The sequence below is a fragment of the Trichomycterus rosablanca genome, chromosome 4 (genome assembly GCF_030014385.1).
Source record: "Trichomycterus rosablanca isolate fTriRos1 chromosome 4, fTriRos1.hap1, whole genome shotgun sequence".
Lineage (NCBI taxonomy): Eukaryota > Metazoa > Chordata > Actinopteri > Siluriformes > Trichomycteridae > Trichomycterus > Trichomycterus rosablanca.
Window position 1 is genome coordinate 9002944 of NC_085991.1, and position 14797 is coordinate 9017740.

The 14797-nt window shown below is 40.7% G+C and overlaps 1 protein-coding gene across 1 annotated transcript in view; it reads left to right on the plus strand.

Annotated features, from left to right (window-relative positions):
* The first annotated feature begins 3250 nt into the window (after window positions 1-3250).
* dhx9 (DEAH (Asp-Glu-Ala-His) box helicase 9) overlaps window positions 3251-14797 on the plus strand; it is a 41127-nt gene continuing 29580 nt past the window's right edge. The window contains exons 1-6 of the mRNA XM_062993923.1: window positions 3251-3332; window positions 7083-7207; window positions 7294-7434; window positions 7518-7617; window positions 9582-9715; window positions 10523-10671. Of these exons, the coding sequence (XP_062849993.1) occupies window positions 7097-7207; window positions 7294-7434; window positions 7518-7617; window positions 9582-9715; window positions 10523-10671 (635 nt within the window). The 5' untranslated portion in view covers window positions 3251-3332; window positions 7083-7096. The remainder of the gene's footprint in view (window positions 3333-7082; window positions 7208-7293; window positions 7435-7517; window positions 7618-9581; window positions 9716-10522; window positions 10672-14797) is intronic.

The following is a 14797-nucleotide window of genomic DNA, read 5'->3' on the forward strand; positions in this document are numbered from 1 at the left end:
AATCTAGACTTGAAAATTGAGACTGTGTCTGAGTCCCGAACAGAGGCAGGGAGATTATTCCAAAGTTGTGGAGCTTTGTAAGAAAATGCTCTACCACCAGCTGTGATCTTTTTAATTCTAGGAACTATAAGTAACCCTGCATCTTGTGAACGAAGTAAACAGGGTTGTAGTGATCAGTAAGTTCACTCAGATACTGAGGAGCCAGACCATGTAGCACTTTATAGGTTAGTAAAAGTATTTTGTAATTAATGCAGAATTTCATTGGCAGCCAGTGTAGAGATTGTGTCTGGCAGGAAGGCTTGTGGCAAGTAATGAGAAACTACAATTTTGACAGCAATCTCATTGCCGTAATAAAAGCTCTCTACGATGATTCGAACAGTGCCGTCCTCCTGAACAATATGATTGGAGAACCATTCAGAACATCCGTTGGAGTTCATCAAGGCTGCCTCCTCTCTCCCGCCCTTTTCAACATCTATCTGGAAAACATCATGCCTGAAACGCTGAGCAGCTTCCACCCGTCCATTTCCATCAATGGGCAACCACTCTTCAACCTGCGATTTGCAGATTACATCGACCTCATGGGAAGCAGTAAAGAGGAACTGCAAGACCTGACCACCAGGTTGGAGCGCTCAGCAGGAGCATTTGGCGTGGAAGTAAGTGCAGAGAAATACAAGATCCTGGTTCACACCACTACCCAGCACACAGCAATCAACATCATGCTGAATGGCCAGAAATTAGAAGAAGTGGGTCATTTTAAATACCTGGGGTCCATTATCACAAAAGATAAAAAGGTAGCTCCACCAAAGAAATCTTATCAAGACTCGGCCTGGCCTTGTCTGCCATGAGCAAGCTGAACACTCACTGGAGAAGCAACAACATCAGCCTCTCCGTTAAGGTCAAGCTGTACAAGTCACTGGTGGTATCCATCTTCCTGTACGGATGCGAGAGCTGGACTCTAAACGCTGAAACTGAACTCAAGCGTTCGAGAACAAGAACTTCGGGCGACTCCTGCACATTCGCTACACCGAGCATAAGACCAACGAACACGTCTGGCAGCAAATCACCACACTCGCCGGAAACCAGGAGCCTCTTCTTGCCACGGTGCGACGCCGTAAGCTTGCCTGGTATGGCCATGTGACCCGCCATGACTCACTGGTCAAGACAATCCTCCAAGGCACAGTGGATGGCAAACAAGTCCTGGCTTGTCAACATCAAAGAGTGGACCGGACAGACCCCTGGCACATTACTGCGGAAAACCGACGACCGAGAGCAATGGCGGTCGCTGATTGCCCTCTCCTGCATGGCAGCCCTACGACATCAGTCAAGGGTTCAACTAACTAACTAACTGAGTGTAGAGATGATAGAACAGGACTAATATGATCAAACTTCTAGTTCTAGTTAGCACTCAGGCTGCTGCATTTTGAACCAACTGGAGTTTGTTTATGGATCTACCAGAGCATCCAGTTAGAAGAGCATTACAATAATCTAACTGAGAGGTTATAAACGCATGGATCAGTTTTTCAGCATCACTAACAGACAGTATATGGGTGATTCTTCAATTGCCGGCTCTTTTTACCATCTTAACTTTTGAAAAATAAAACTAGTAATAATTTAGTTTTAATTATGTCAAGATAATGCTTACATGCTTTAGAGCAAAGACTTAATTATGGCCACAATTGAATTTTAATATTTTATACATTTATTTGCGAAGTGGCATAGCAAAATGTCATTATGTGTTGGTAATGACAATTTTTACTTTTTTTAAGAAAAAAACTAGCTAGGCCATGGATTTGCTAAAGCTAGTCAACAGCTAGTACAAGATGCACTTTAAATACATATTGTGGCGCCGGCGAGTAGGAAGGCGAGCGTCGGGGCTGCGAGTGAGCTGCCCTTGGCAGTTCACTCAGTGGATTAGGACAGACACTCATTCATACACACAGACATTCATAAAGGCTGCCTATCCAGCCCTCACCATAGCCACCCCAGCCCCAACACTGGGCTACACGGCCACGGTAAGTACGGACAGCATGGCCGCAAGGGCTTCTGGGTAAAGCCCGTGGCGGCCCCCTAGCGGTGACGCTACATTGCCCCCTCCCTAATGGTCAACCGACCCGGTGACCAACTCGCCAGCGTCCACTGGGTGGCTCCTCGGCCAGACCGCACCCCATTACACTGCCGAGCCGCTCTTCCACCCACTGCTGGACCGGGCACCCTGCCCCTACAGCCACCTGGGCTAGCGCACTCAAACAGACCGGACATATTGGCCCACTGTACCACCAGAACCACCCAAATGCCACAATCCCACTTCTGACACCAATGTGGCGCCGGCGAGTAGGAAGGCGAGCGTCGGGGCTGCGAGTGAGCTGCCCTTGACAGTTCACTCAGTGGATTAGGACAGACACTCATTCATACACACAGACATTCATACAACAGACAAACATAAAGGCTGCCTATCCAGCCCTCACCGTAGCCACCGCCACGGTAAGTACGGACAGCATGGCCGCAAGGGCTTCTGGGTAAAGCCCGTGGCGGCCCCCTAGCGGTGACGCTACAATATAAATAATGTGTAAATTTCTTTTTTTTTTTTGGTAAAGTACTGCCATATTGATGTAAATGGTAATGACGCTGAATAAATATACTCTATGATCAGGAGGAATACATGATTAAATTACTCACATTTCCAGACATTAAAATGTCAATTTTCTCTCATGGCTGGCATGTGCTTCCTTGCGAGTCTGTGTTTCCATGGTTACAACATAAACAGCGTTACTTTCAAATGATTCCCTACAGAAACCATACACTGTTGCGGTAATGACCATAATGCTGGGGACAGTAATAAATATGCATAGTTTGTACAAATAAAAATTTTTTTTAGCATTTTATTAGAGCAGAGAAGTTTTAAAGTCTGGGTTGGGGACAAGGCCAAAGTAGCAAAATATTAATGTTTAAATCATTATAAAAAATAGAAATCATAATTATTTTGGTATGTATTGTTTTAGTAATGCAATGAATGATCTTTTTAATACCTAAAATATTTATAACACAAATTTATAACCTAGGGACGTAAAAGTTCCCCCAACTGAAGAATCATTCATATATCTTATTTTAGAAATAATATTCAAATAAAAGAAAGCAACTCTAGTGACTATATGTTAGTTTAAATAGATGTAGCTTTTACATTGGCGACACTTTTAATATGTAAATGCTAACAGTGGACGTCGTGCTGACCCTCCTTCCACCCCCCTCTCATCTAGCATCCGACCAGACCTCACAATAATCCAGTCTTATCGTACATTCGTCTCATTTTATCCAGTTTGGGTTTACCCAGCTTCGTAAGTCACACTTTTATTATCGACTTATGTTATAATAGTCAGCAATGTGGAATTTAAAGCATTTAATTATAACGTGTTGTGCCGCTATTGTTAGCGCGTTAGCTGAGGTAACTGCTCTGCGCGGTGGCTAGCTGGCAAGCTAGTTAGCGTTAGCGTTAGCAAGCTTGCTTACTGAATAAACTTCCGTCGCTTATTTATTTATTTAAACTAACTGGTATTGTAATTTAATTTAAATAGAGAACCTGGTAATGTGTCGTTATTATAGTTAATATAGTCAGCTTTATGCTTTATGTAGAGTTTGCTGTGTGCTTAGCTGCTTTGTTGACTAGCGAGCTAAGAGAGTAGCACAAGAAATAGAGTGTACATGTACATATATAAATCCTAATTACAGAGGGAGAGCAACGGATTTAAGATGTAAAATGCAATTATAATGCATGGTGTTCGTTGCTATTTATTGCTTTCTCAGTGAAAAGCTGGAGTAAACCATATTAATGTTAATGTGTTATATTAAGGACATGTAATACTAAGGTATCCACAACCTTAATCATGTCATGGATGGCATTACTATTTTTTCAGACAATAAAACACTTAATCCAAACATTTGAATGGTAATAATGCCAAAGATGGCATTATATATTCTCACCAATTTAAGAGGAGTTGGCTGACAACCAGTTTACTGACCTTACAGTAGTGATTATGCATAAAGAAAAGGAATACAGTGGTACCTTGAAACTCGACGTCAATTGGTTCTGGGACTGGCGTTGAGTTTAAAGGTATTTTTCCCCCCATAAGGATGTATGAGAAACCTGTTAATGCGTTCCACGGTCCTGTGGAACTGCAGACAGACAGACAGACAGATAGATAACTTTATTAATCCCATATAGGGAAAGTCAGTTATTACAGCAGCTCCAGGTACAATAAAGCAAAAAGTTTTGAAATACAAAGAATTAGAGTACACAAGTTATGTTGTACACACTATGTAATTGAATAATTGATTGATTGATTGATTGAGTACTTTATTAATCCCCAAAGGGAAATTGTGGTGTCGTAGCAGCAATAACAATTATGACAAAAAACATCACACAGTGACATTACAATGAGGTAAATAAAGAATCAAAAAATTAGTACAAATGTAAATGTAAAATATAATAATGTAAGAACATCTAACAGGACAAGAACAAAATAAACTAAAAAGGGGAGCTGAAGGTGCAGTTATAGACGTTGTGCAATTTGAAATTTTTAAAGTTTAATTGTCTTTCGTGAGTGTTATAGGTTCTGCGTCCTTCTCTTGCACCAGTGAGAGTTATTATAGGTAGTCACCGCTGTGGGCAGAAATGACTTCCTATAGCGCTCTTTGCTGCAGCAAAGTGCCTTTAGTGGAAGGTTCCGCCAACTTAATAAAATAGAATAGAAACTTAAATAGAATAAAATAAAAGAAAACGTAGTATGTCATATAAAAAACTTAAGAAGTCTTTTAGAATTAAAATTGTAGATGAGATATGTAATATGTGATATACTAAGCTGTTGTAAGTGTTAAATAATAACAGATATGTAGTACAGTCTTCATGAACAGAGTGCTAGAACATGCTCCATGAGTCTGTCCTGATAGTACTTTAGTGTTCGATGATGTCCTAAACCAGTGAAGATTTATACAGCGAGATCGCTGCTGGTATAAACGATCTTCCGTACCGTTCCTTGTTACAGCGGAGCTGGATGAGTCTGTTGCTGAAAGTGCTCCGCTGTCCGACTAACAGCTCATGAAGGGGGTGTGAGGGGTTGTCAAATATTTAAGGCTAACATAAAATATTGGGGTTGTTTTTGACACTTATACTTTAAAGAAACACTGAAATTCGTCTCATATTCACACTTTGATGACGTCTTACTGCGTCGCCCAAGCCAAGCGCTGAACAAAGCAGCTGTTCTTTGTTAATTAAAAATAAAATTAATAATAAAAAAAACTGAACGGTACAAATTTCTTGACAAAGGGTTTCGAAGAGTTTAGGGGACGTCGAGTTACAAGGTACCACTGTAGTCGCTTCTCTGTGTTGCTGGCTCATTTAAAGGCTAAGCACCACCTAATGGACCTCTCTAAAGATTTCACATTATTTTAGCTAGTTAAAAACCATAAACGTGAATAAAATGTAAATAACTTGTTTAATTCACTCAAAAATCGACGATTTCAAGTAAATTGACGGAAAAACCCGAGGTCGCTCCGGAAATTCCAGGAAGTTGCAGCGTGACGTCACTGGTGGACAACAGTGAACTACTACACCATTATGAATGACTTGGACTGCGAATTTTCCAGTGCTGGTTCTTCAGATTCCGAAGCTATTTCTGAATTTAATGAAGAGGGTGAATCTGCAGTGACAGTGGGGGTGCCTGTATAACGTTTTTTCTGTCTTTCTTTTTTTGTTGTTGTTGCAGGGTCCATCTTGTTTTACGCTTACATTCAGGTGTAATAAATGTTAAATGAATTAATTATGAAAATGAGCTAAGAGCGACATTTTACCGCAACCTGAGTGTCAGGCTTTGTGTTTTAAAATGAAAACAATGGCAACAGTAATTATAGGCAAGTTTATTAATGGTTCACACTCAATAAAATAATTGTAATTTAGACTATATTTAAACAGCCTCGGCGCTTAATGACAGTTAATATGGCATTACAGCCTGCAGACACTCTCTTGCTGGCTTGCTGGAATGATTGAAATGTATTTTTTCGTTGAATAAAAATTTATTGAAACGAATAATAACTTAAAATGTAGTATATATTGTTATATTAATTATACCTACTAAATAGTTAAGATAGTTAACTATTAGATAGTTAATAGTGGCGCAATAATAACCAGGCTAGATTTGCTTTGCTCTCAAGTCTCATGCAGGTACAGTACAGGTGTGTATTAGTGCACCGAGCATCATCAGAGAGAGTTTTAGTGCTGAGGGGAACATCACTACCCCACTCAGATCCTCTCTGAAACCACATCAGGTGAACAAGTTGGTTTTTCTAGCGCGCATGATAACGCAGGTTTAAGGTCTTTCAGCCTTTATTCTATTTTTATTTGTACCATATTTTGATCAGATTAGTGCATTTAAAATATTTAGCCTAAACACTTTTTTTTTCGTTTTACAGTGTATATCTAGCCTAGGATAGAAGCTAAATTTAAACCTTTTTTTAATAGAGAAAAGACGTGCATTCTTATAGCGCATCCCTGCTCTGTTCAGTATTTATCAATAAACATGCATTTGATTTGTCCTAAAGCTGTCTCATCTATATATCTATCTAGATATATAATATTTATATATTTGGCGATAATATCACATCGGTGTTGGTGTTGAATTGAATTATTGCAGCCAAACACAACGCACCTTTTAATCATTTTGCATCGCCTTCCATTCAACTTCTTGAGTTGTTGTCCACCATCTACGTCACACGTGCGACGCCTGTGACAGATCCCGAAGACTGCGAGCGACGCAAAACAACAGAATTTTAAGCCGTATTCCTTGAATTTGTAAAAAAAAATATATATTTTTTCTAACTATCAATAATCACAAGTTAGGAACTCAACTTTCGATGCATGTATGTGTTTAAAACTTCAATATTAGCTGGTGCTTAGCCTTTAAGAACTCTACAAGTACAGTCATAATGTGCACTGGAAAACAATCAGGCTAGGTACCATTTACAGGTTTAAATTTATATGACAGTCATGTTGGTAACATAGTGCTCCTCTTCTGATATGTCTTGTTTACTTGCAGGTTGACCCTCAACAATGGGGGACATCAAAAACTTCCTGTATGCCTGGTGTGGAAAGAAGAAATTGACGCCCAGCTATGAAATCCGGGCGGCTGGAAATAAAAACAGGCAGAAATTCATGTGTGAGGTAAGCAGGCCTGAGTACAGTGTTTGGCATCCTTGCTTTATAGTAGTGTATAAATTAAGTAGTAATGCACTGTGCTTTCCTTTAAGGTACGAATTGAGGGGTTTAATTATATGGGAATGGGAAACTCCACCAACAAGAAAGACGCCCAGGCCAATGCAGCAAGGGATTTTGTGAACTATCTTGTCAGGGTGGGGGAGATCAGTGCTTCTGAGGTGCCAGCTTTAGGGGTGAGTAGCGTTGCTTTATTTAATCAGTACTTTTACTCATCTGTCTCTGTTGTACTGATTGTCTCTTGTCATATTGTTACCAGGTTAGTGTTCCTGATAGTGGTGGTCAAGAAGGTGGTGGATTTGGAACATTGCCAGAGAGTGGTCCTTTACCTCCACATTTAATGGTCAAGGAAGAGCCAGGTAATGCCTAGTTCACACTACACGATCTTTGCCCTGATTTTCGCTCGGCGACTGGTCGGCGATTGATTTTCCGGGTCGGGAGCAACTCGGCGTTCGCTCGGCGATCAAAACTCGGCTCTCGGTCGCTAAGTGTGAACTATCCAACAACTCGACCCGACCGGCTCGCCGAGCGCTCGGCGACTGGATTGAGTTTTCTAGCAAGCCAGATATCTGATCTCAGACGGGCAACTGGGAATGAGTGACCTGTCAAACAGCCAATGAGAACGCAGGATACAGCGTGAGGGGAAACGCAGGAGGGGACAGGGGCTTAATTAATATAGTTTATATCAGGATACACCGGCACACACACGTTTTACAGTATTTCTGATTTGATCGTCCTCTACAAAACATAATACCCACGCTGCATTGCAAAACTTACTACAGAACAAGCCATATACTGTTCGTGTTGCCAAATCCACTCAGATTCATTTATTTTTCCTCCTTGATATTACGCTGCACATCAGCGCACAAACCCTTTGATCTCTCGCTACTTATTGACGTTCATTTTTTTGGACGTGGCGTCATTAAACTTCTCGTCACTTCTCACGTGTGTTTTTGTAAAAAAAAAAAAAGGGAGACCAGAGAAGCTCGTCTGCGATTCCAGTTGGTGATGGATCGTGTAGTGTGAAACCCCCTATCGCCGATCAGTCGTGTAGTGTGAAATATACACCGACTGAAAGACTCCCGAGTGCAAGAGATTCAGTCGTATAGTGTGAACTGTACAGCGACCCGACGACTTGGAAAGTCGTGTAGTGTGAACTTGGCATTAGTTGTTGAAACTGCTCACACACTGCATCTACCTGAGCTATTCTTTATCTATCCTTGATGTTTTAAACTGAAGCTCAGTAACAGAAACCTCTAAACCAGTGTTTCTCAACCTTTTTTCAGTCACGGCACCCTTTAAAAGTATTAAAAATCTCGAGTCACCCCAGTCTAAAATTTATTAAAAAACTTACACTCTGCATCCCTCGGACTGCTAACACACAAAAACACTACAGGGAAGAGACGTACTGTGGTTGTATTGCATTAAGTTTCAGAAAAATCCTCTCTTGTGTAGAGATGTGCTTGTGTTTGTTTCTGCTTTAAAACATACGCGTCATGAACCAATCAGATTTAACATCATTAAACAAGTTTATAGTTTATTGCACTGCTTATTGTCTGCATGGTTTTTCTGTAGCTCGGTAACGGCTCTCTCAACTCAAAAGAAACTTTATTGGCATGACATAAGGACATTCGTTTTGCCAAAACAAGTTACAGAGAAATAATAAAAAGAACAATAAAAAAAGAACAATTATATTCAAAACAGTTACATGTGCAAAAATATAAAATCAAATAAAATATTAATAAAAACAGTGCAAAATAATAACAATAAAAATTAGAATATTTACATTAATGAGGTAATGAGCTCTCTCTCTGTAGGTGTGCGTGTGTCGCTTGCTCTCTCCGCGATACTGAAAATGATTTGAATTTCGATTTGAACAGCTCTTATTATGACTGATTAATTCCCTCTACTGATAGAAGCGGAATGGTATTACAGCCAGTAAGAAGAACTTAGAACTGCACAGAAATATAAATATATATTATAGCGGCTCCCAGAGGCGCGACTCGGTTCCTTTTGTTCATTTTAAAGAGCCATTCAACAGAATCGGATCGTTCGCGAACGACTCATCACTATAGGCAACGCACGCAACCCGCGTTGACGTTGTAGCATGGGGAAAGGGGCGTGTGAGACAAAATTTGATGTTTGAGGTGGCTAATGGTCTACATTTTCATGATAAGTTGACTTTTGTATTTTATTCTTTTATTTTTAATTTATTTCATAATATCAGTAACGTGAGAATATTTTTGACGGCACCCCTGACGAAGCCAGACGGCACCCCGGTTGAGAAAGGCTGCTCTAAACCACTGTGATTTGTTTTTTTTAGGGATCGAGCAGAGCTCAGGTCCTGTACCTGGGGTGACTGGTCTTGGATACTCAGGACCTCAGAAAGCACAGTGGGATCGTGGAGCGAACCTGCAGGATTACTACAGCAGAAAGGAGGAACAGGATGCACAAGCTGTAAGACTTTCCGCAGATCTCTGTTTTAATCACAAATGCATTTAAAAATACCACAATAACAGTAAACACCTAGTGTACTCACCAAACTCAGAATTGCTATTAGCGGTCATAACGGGGGGGTGTGTGTGGTGGGGAAAGGAAACAGGAAACTTACCTAAATAGTTCTTCCTGTACCACGGGTGCTGTCTAGGACATTACCCCACCACTGCAGAGATCCAGGTTTGGCTGGCTAAGTCTCTGTGTAAGGGAATGACACTTTTCCCAGGCTATTTCTGCCTTGCGCCCAGTGTTGTGAGATTGTACTGGGCCCACAGCGACCCTGACAAAAATAAAACAGTTAATGAAAATGATGCAAAGATTTAGGACTTCGCTCTAGTCCGAATCAGTTGACGAGTTAATTCATTTTACAATAGAACTTAACGTGGCTCTCCGTATGCGATACAGCTCTGTGTGAGAACCCAACTCTGCCAGGTGATAAGCGATCGCAGATTGGACACGTGTTGTTGGGGGCGTGTGGTGATCCGGCTCTCCATGATCAGATAAAGGGGATCACTATCTTTAATTGATGGAAATATTACAAAACCCAGCACTAAGGTGTTTGGTCCTGGTAGTTTAGCTTAAGGTCATGAAGAAATTGAATGTACTTGTACAAATGACTTTTATTTTGCTGCAGTTGGTATGGACTTGGTGTTTACTTGTCTATAGTGATAGTGAATATTGTATTGTGTATTGTTTAAGAAAAGGTTAAAAACTGTATCTTTAAAAGGTTTGAGTTGTTTTGTTTTGCTCCTCCCTTTATTTCTTCAGACACTGGAGTCTGAGGAGGTTGATTTAAATGCTGGTCTGCATGGCAACTGGACCCTGGATAACGCTAAGGCTCGTCTAAATCAGTTCTTCCAAAAAGAGAAAATCCAGACGGATTATAAATACAGCCAAGTGGGGCCGGACCACAACAGGTTTGGATGTTACAGAAAAAATGATTTCAGTCAGGCTTATTCTGAATTGGTTTTCTTTGAGCAAATTACAAGATTATGTGTAATAGAATGGTATTGTAATGATGATTATACCCCTGATAATTAGGCATTGACATAATGAGCATTTTTTGCTGTATGTACTGCTAGGACAGGCACATGTTTCGGCACACCGGAGCGTTTACACCTTTTACATGATACGTGGCAAAACCGCTGGCTGTGCCACTGAGCAGCAAGCTTGAAAACAATACACAGCATTGACTGACCTTATTGATAGTCTATTTACATGCAGCTTAGAATGAAATATCCCTTGAAAGCTCGTCAGTGAGATGTGAGAAGATAAAAACCCAGTAAAAGAATAGTGTGTGTTTATGAAACTGTATCTTTTTAATAAGCAAATGACTGGGCTGGGCTAAATAATGCAAACCTGGGCTGCGTCCGGAATCGCATACTTAACCAGTACGTGCTAGATTCAAGCCAGTGCGCACTGCTCAGCCGGTAAAGCAGTAGTACGTAAGTATGACGTATGCACGCAAACTTAGATGTACGGAGTCAAAAGTCTCAGGACACTCTTATTTCAGAAACGAAAGGGAAAATGACATATCTGAATACCTCAGCAAGTAATGGGTGAGGGGGCCTATCTTTTAGGCTATCTTGAAAGACCACCTTCCAATTGGAAAAACTTGACCTTGATCCAATATGGCAGCTTTTACATAGGACATAGCCTAATAGACAGGCCCCCTTACCCGTTACTTGCTGGGGTATTCAGATATGTCATTTTCCCTTTAGTTTCTGAAATAAAAGAGTGTCCTGTGACTTTTGACTTACCCTGTACTACACCTGCCATCTTACCAATGTCATGTGATGCATGACGTCACATCGCCAGTTATAACAATTTTAAAAACAGACAAAATTAATTATGTCGTTCCACACGAAGCTACTCCTAACGTTACTCAGGGTTGTACGCAATCGGAACATTTTTCATTTTTGTCTTACTTACACTTAAACAGCCATCTATCAGCTCCAGTTGAACTATGGGATAGATTACCGGACTGCAAGTGTGCTGTGTTTGCATACTTAAAAATAGCTGACCATGCAGTAGATCATCCGGGTACTTTTTGTGTACTGTTTAATGCATACTACTAGAGATGGGACGATCGATCGGCTACCAATCGGTATCGGCCGATTTTTAATCAAAATATGCTATCGGCGATCGGCCGATATTTCCTAAATGTATCCGATCGTGTGATATATAAAGATCACGTTAAGTTAACAGCTCAGTCAATTGATCCAGACTTTGAGCTACAAAGCGCCAACCATCACATCAAAATTCATCAACCATCGTACAGAAACCACAGTGAAAGCTCTTCATGACCTAAAATAACATCATTGACGTTGTGCATCATACATACGATGTAATTTTGCTGATTGTAATATTTACTTTAAAAAGATAATTCAACCCGATCACATCTGAGTCGATTCTATCAGCACGTTATATAAACTCCTGGTTCACTTTGGTAAATCGTAAGCGGTTCTTACTTGTGATGTAGATGAGAACAGAAAACGTTACAGAGCCAATCAGAGGCAAAAGTTTATTCATTACTAAATTCGTTAGTTCAGGATCATCTGCTGAACTTTTAGGATCAGAAGACTTTTAGCTCCACAGACGGAACGAGTCTGACTCGGTTACAGATCTGTGGTAATAGCAGTTTAATTAAGCTTTTTAATGAAGCTTTTTAATGTAAGAGAGTCACACAAAATGTTCTGTATTAGCTGGTGTTTATTTAAAACCACGACATTTAATTAATAACAGTAAACACGGAGAGATAACTGAGAAGAGAAACTTACGCTTCACATAAAACCGAATCAACTCATGAATCAATGAATCACTTATAGCGATACTGTGAACAAAGCGTGTCTTCTAAAGGCACAAACACACACACACACGCGCACGCGCGCGCGCGCTGCTCCGGTTGATCTTCACTGTGAGGCTCTTTTTAAGTTTATTTATTTTATTTACTGCTAAACCACCATCGGCCGATGTCCCTGAAAGGAGATCGGAATCGGTGCCAAAAACCCCGATCGGTACATCTCTACATACTACATATTCGGATGCACTACCCACTCCTGCGTACTGTTCAGTATGGAAGTTTATGATTTTAGACGCAGCTCTGGTCTCCTTGTTTCATAGCTCATTAGCCCCCATGGTGTTTACATTTTAAGATTAAATGAAATAGTTCCGGGTTTGTCGTAAAACAGTGAGGATCAGATTCTCTCCGCCATGTCAATGCTTTGCTTCCGTTTTCATCACATAAACAGTTTGTCTCCTTAGAAGTCTTTGAAAAGTGAGCAGCAAAAAGGGTCAAAATTGAATCAGATTGAGCTTTGAGTGCAGTGACCAGATTACCAAATTGTCTGTTTTTAATCCATATTAATAATCAGTTCATTTTTTATGACATATTGGGACATATTGGGGAAATACACTGATCAGCCACATTGAACATAACATTGAAACCACCTCCTTGTTTTTACACTCACTGTCTATTTTATTAGATCCACTTACCATATAGACGCACTTTGTAGTTCTACGATTACTGACTGTTGTCCATCTGTTTCTCTGCATACTTTTTTAACCTGCTTTCACCCTGTTCTTCAATGGTCAGGACCACCACAGAGTAGGTATTATCTGGTTGGTGAATCATTCTCAGCACTGCAGTGACACTGACATGGTGGTGGTGTGTTAGTGTGGATCAGACACAGCAGCGCTGCTGGAGTTTTTAAATACCATGTCCACTCACTGTCCACTCTATTAGACACTCCTACCTAGTTGGTCCGCCTTGTAGATGTAAAGTCAGAGACGATCGCTCATCTATTGATGCTGTTTCAGTCGGTCATCTTCTAGACCTTCATCAGTGGTCACAGGACGCTGCCCACGGGGCGCTGTTAGCTGGATATTTTTGGTTGGTGGACTATTCTCAGTCCAGCAGTGACAGTGTGGTGTTTAAAAACTCACTAACACACCACCACCATGTCAGTGTCACTGCAGTGCTGAGAATGTTCCACCACCTAAATAATACCTGCTCTGTAGTGGTCCTGGGAGATAAAGAACAGCATGAAAGGGGGCTAAAGTATGCAGAGAAACAGATGGGCTACAGTCAGTAATTGTAGAACTACAAAGTGCTCCTATATGGTAAGTAGAGCTGATAAATTGGACAGTGAGTGTAGAAACAAGGAGGTGGTTTTAATGTTATGGATGATCAGTGTATGTCTTAGATTAGATTTATCTGAGAGAGATTTTTCCTGCCTTATGCCTGTAGTGAATATCCACATGAGTGTATGTTTTTCTGCTGGACTGTAATGGTGTAAGAGAACATCTTGGTGTGCATTAAACCCCAAGATGATCTCGGAGAAAGCACTTTTATATTGGCTTGCACATTTCCACATTAGACTTTCCCTAGCTCAAAAAAAGCCAAAAGCTTAATGTAGTGCATCTATGTAGTTCTGTTATAGCAGTACAGGCTTTACCTTACAAAATACACATAACAAAACTGAAAGAAAATGTAAGACTCTGTAGAAAGTGGGACCAGAAATCACATCCATACCCGACAAAAAAAAAAAACATGTGGCATTACTTAGGCTGCACTAAGGTGCCACATGGAGTGGTTGATTGGATGAGTGTTTGTGTGTTTGGAGTCCTGTGATGTCTGGTTGTGATTTCTGGTGTCACTCCCATCAGGAACGGAGGCCCCTGTGGCTGAGAGGCTGAAGTGCTCTGGTTCACGGTTGGAAGTCAAGCAGAAAAACATACCTGCTCAACATTCAGTTAATAAGAAGTTGAAAGAGAGGTCAGTTCTTTAATGGAACTGTGTATGTGTGTCTTGTTCTTTAATGTACAGAAATAATCTGTGTGCTGTGTGTCTGGGTTATCTTTAAAGATGCTGATCAGTGTTAATCTTAGCAACGAAATAACTCGAAGAACTGCTTATTGGGGGCTCTTGGGTGGTGTAAAGGTCCAACCACTTCATACTTGCGAGTTCGAATAATAGCAGAGCCACTGACCTTGGTGTCCACACAAACACAATTGGTTGTGTTTGAGGGAGGGAAGGTCAGA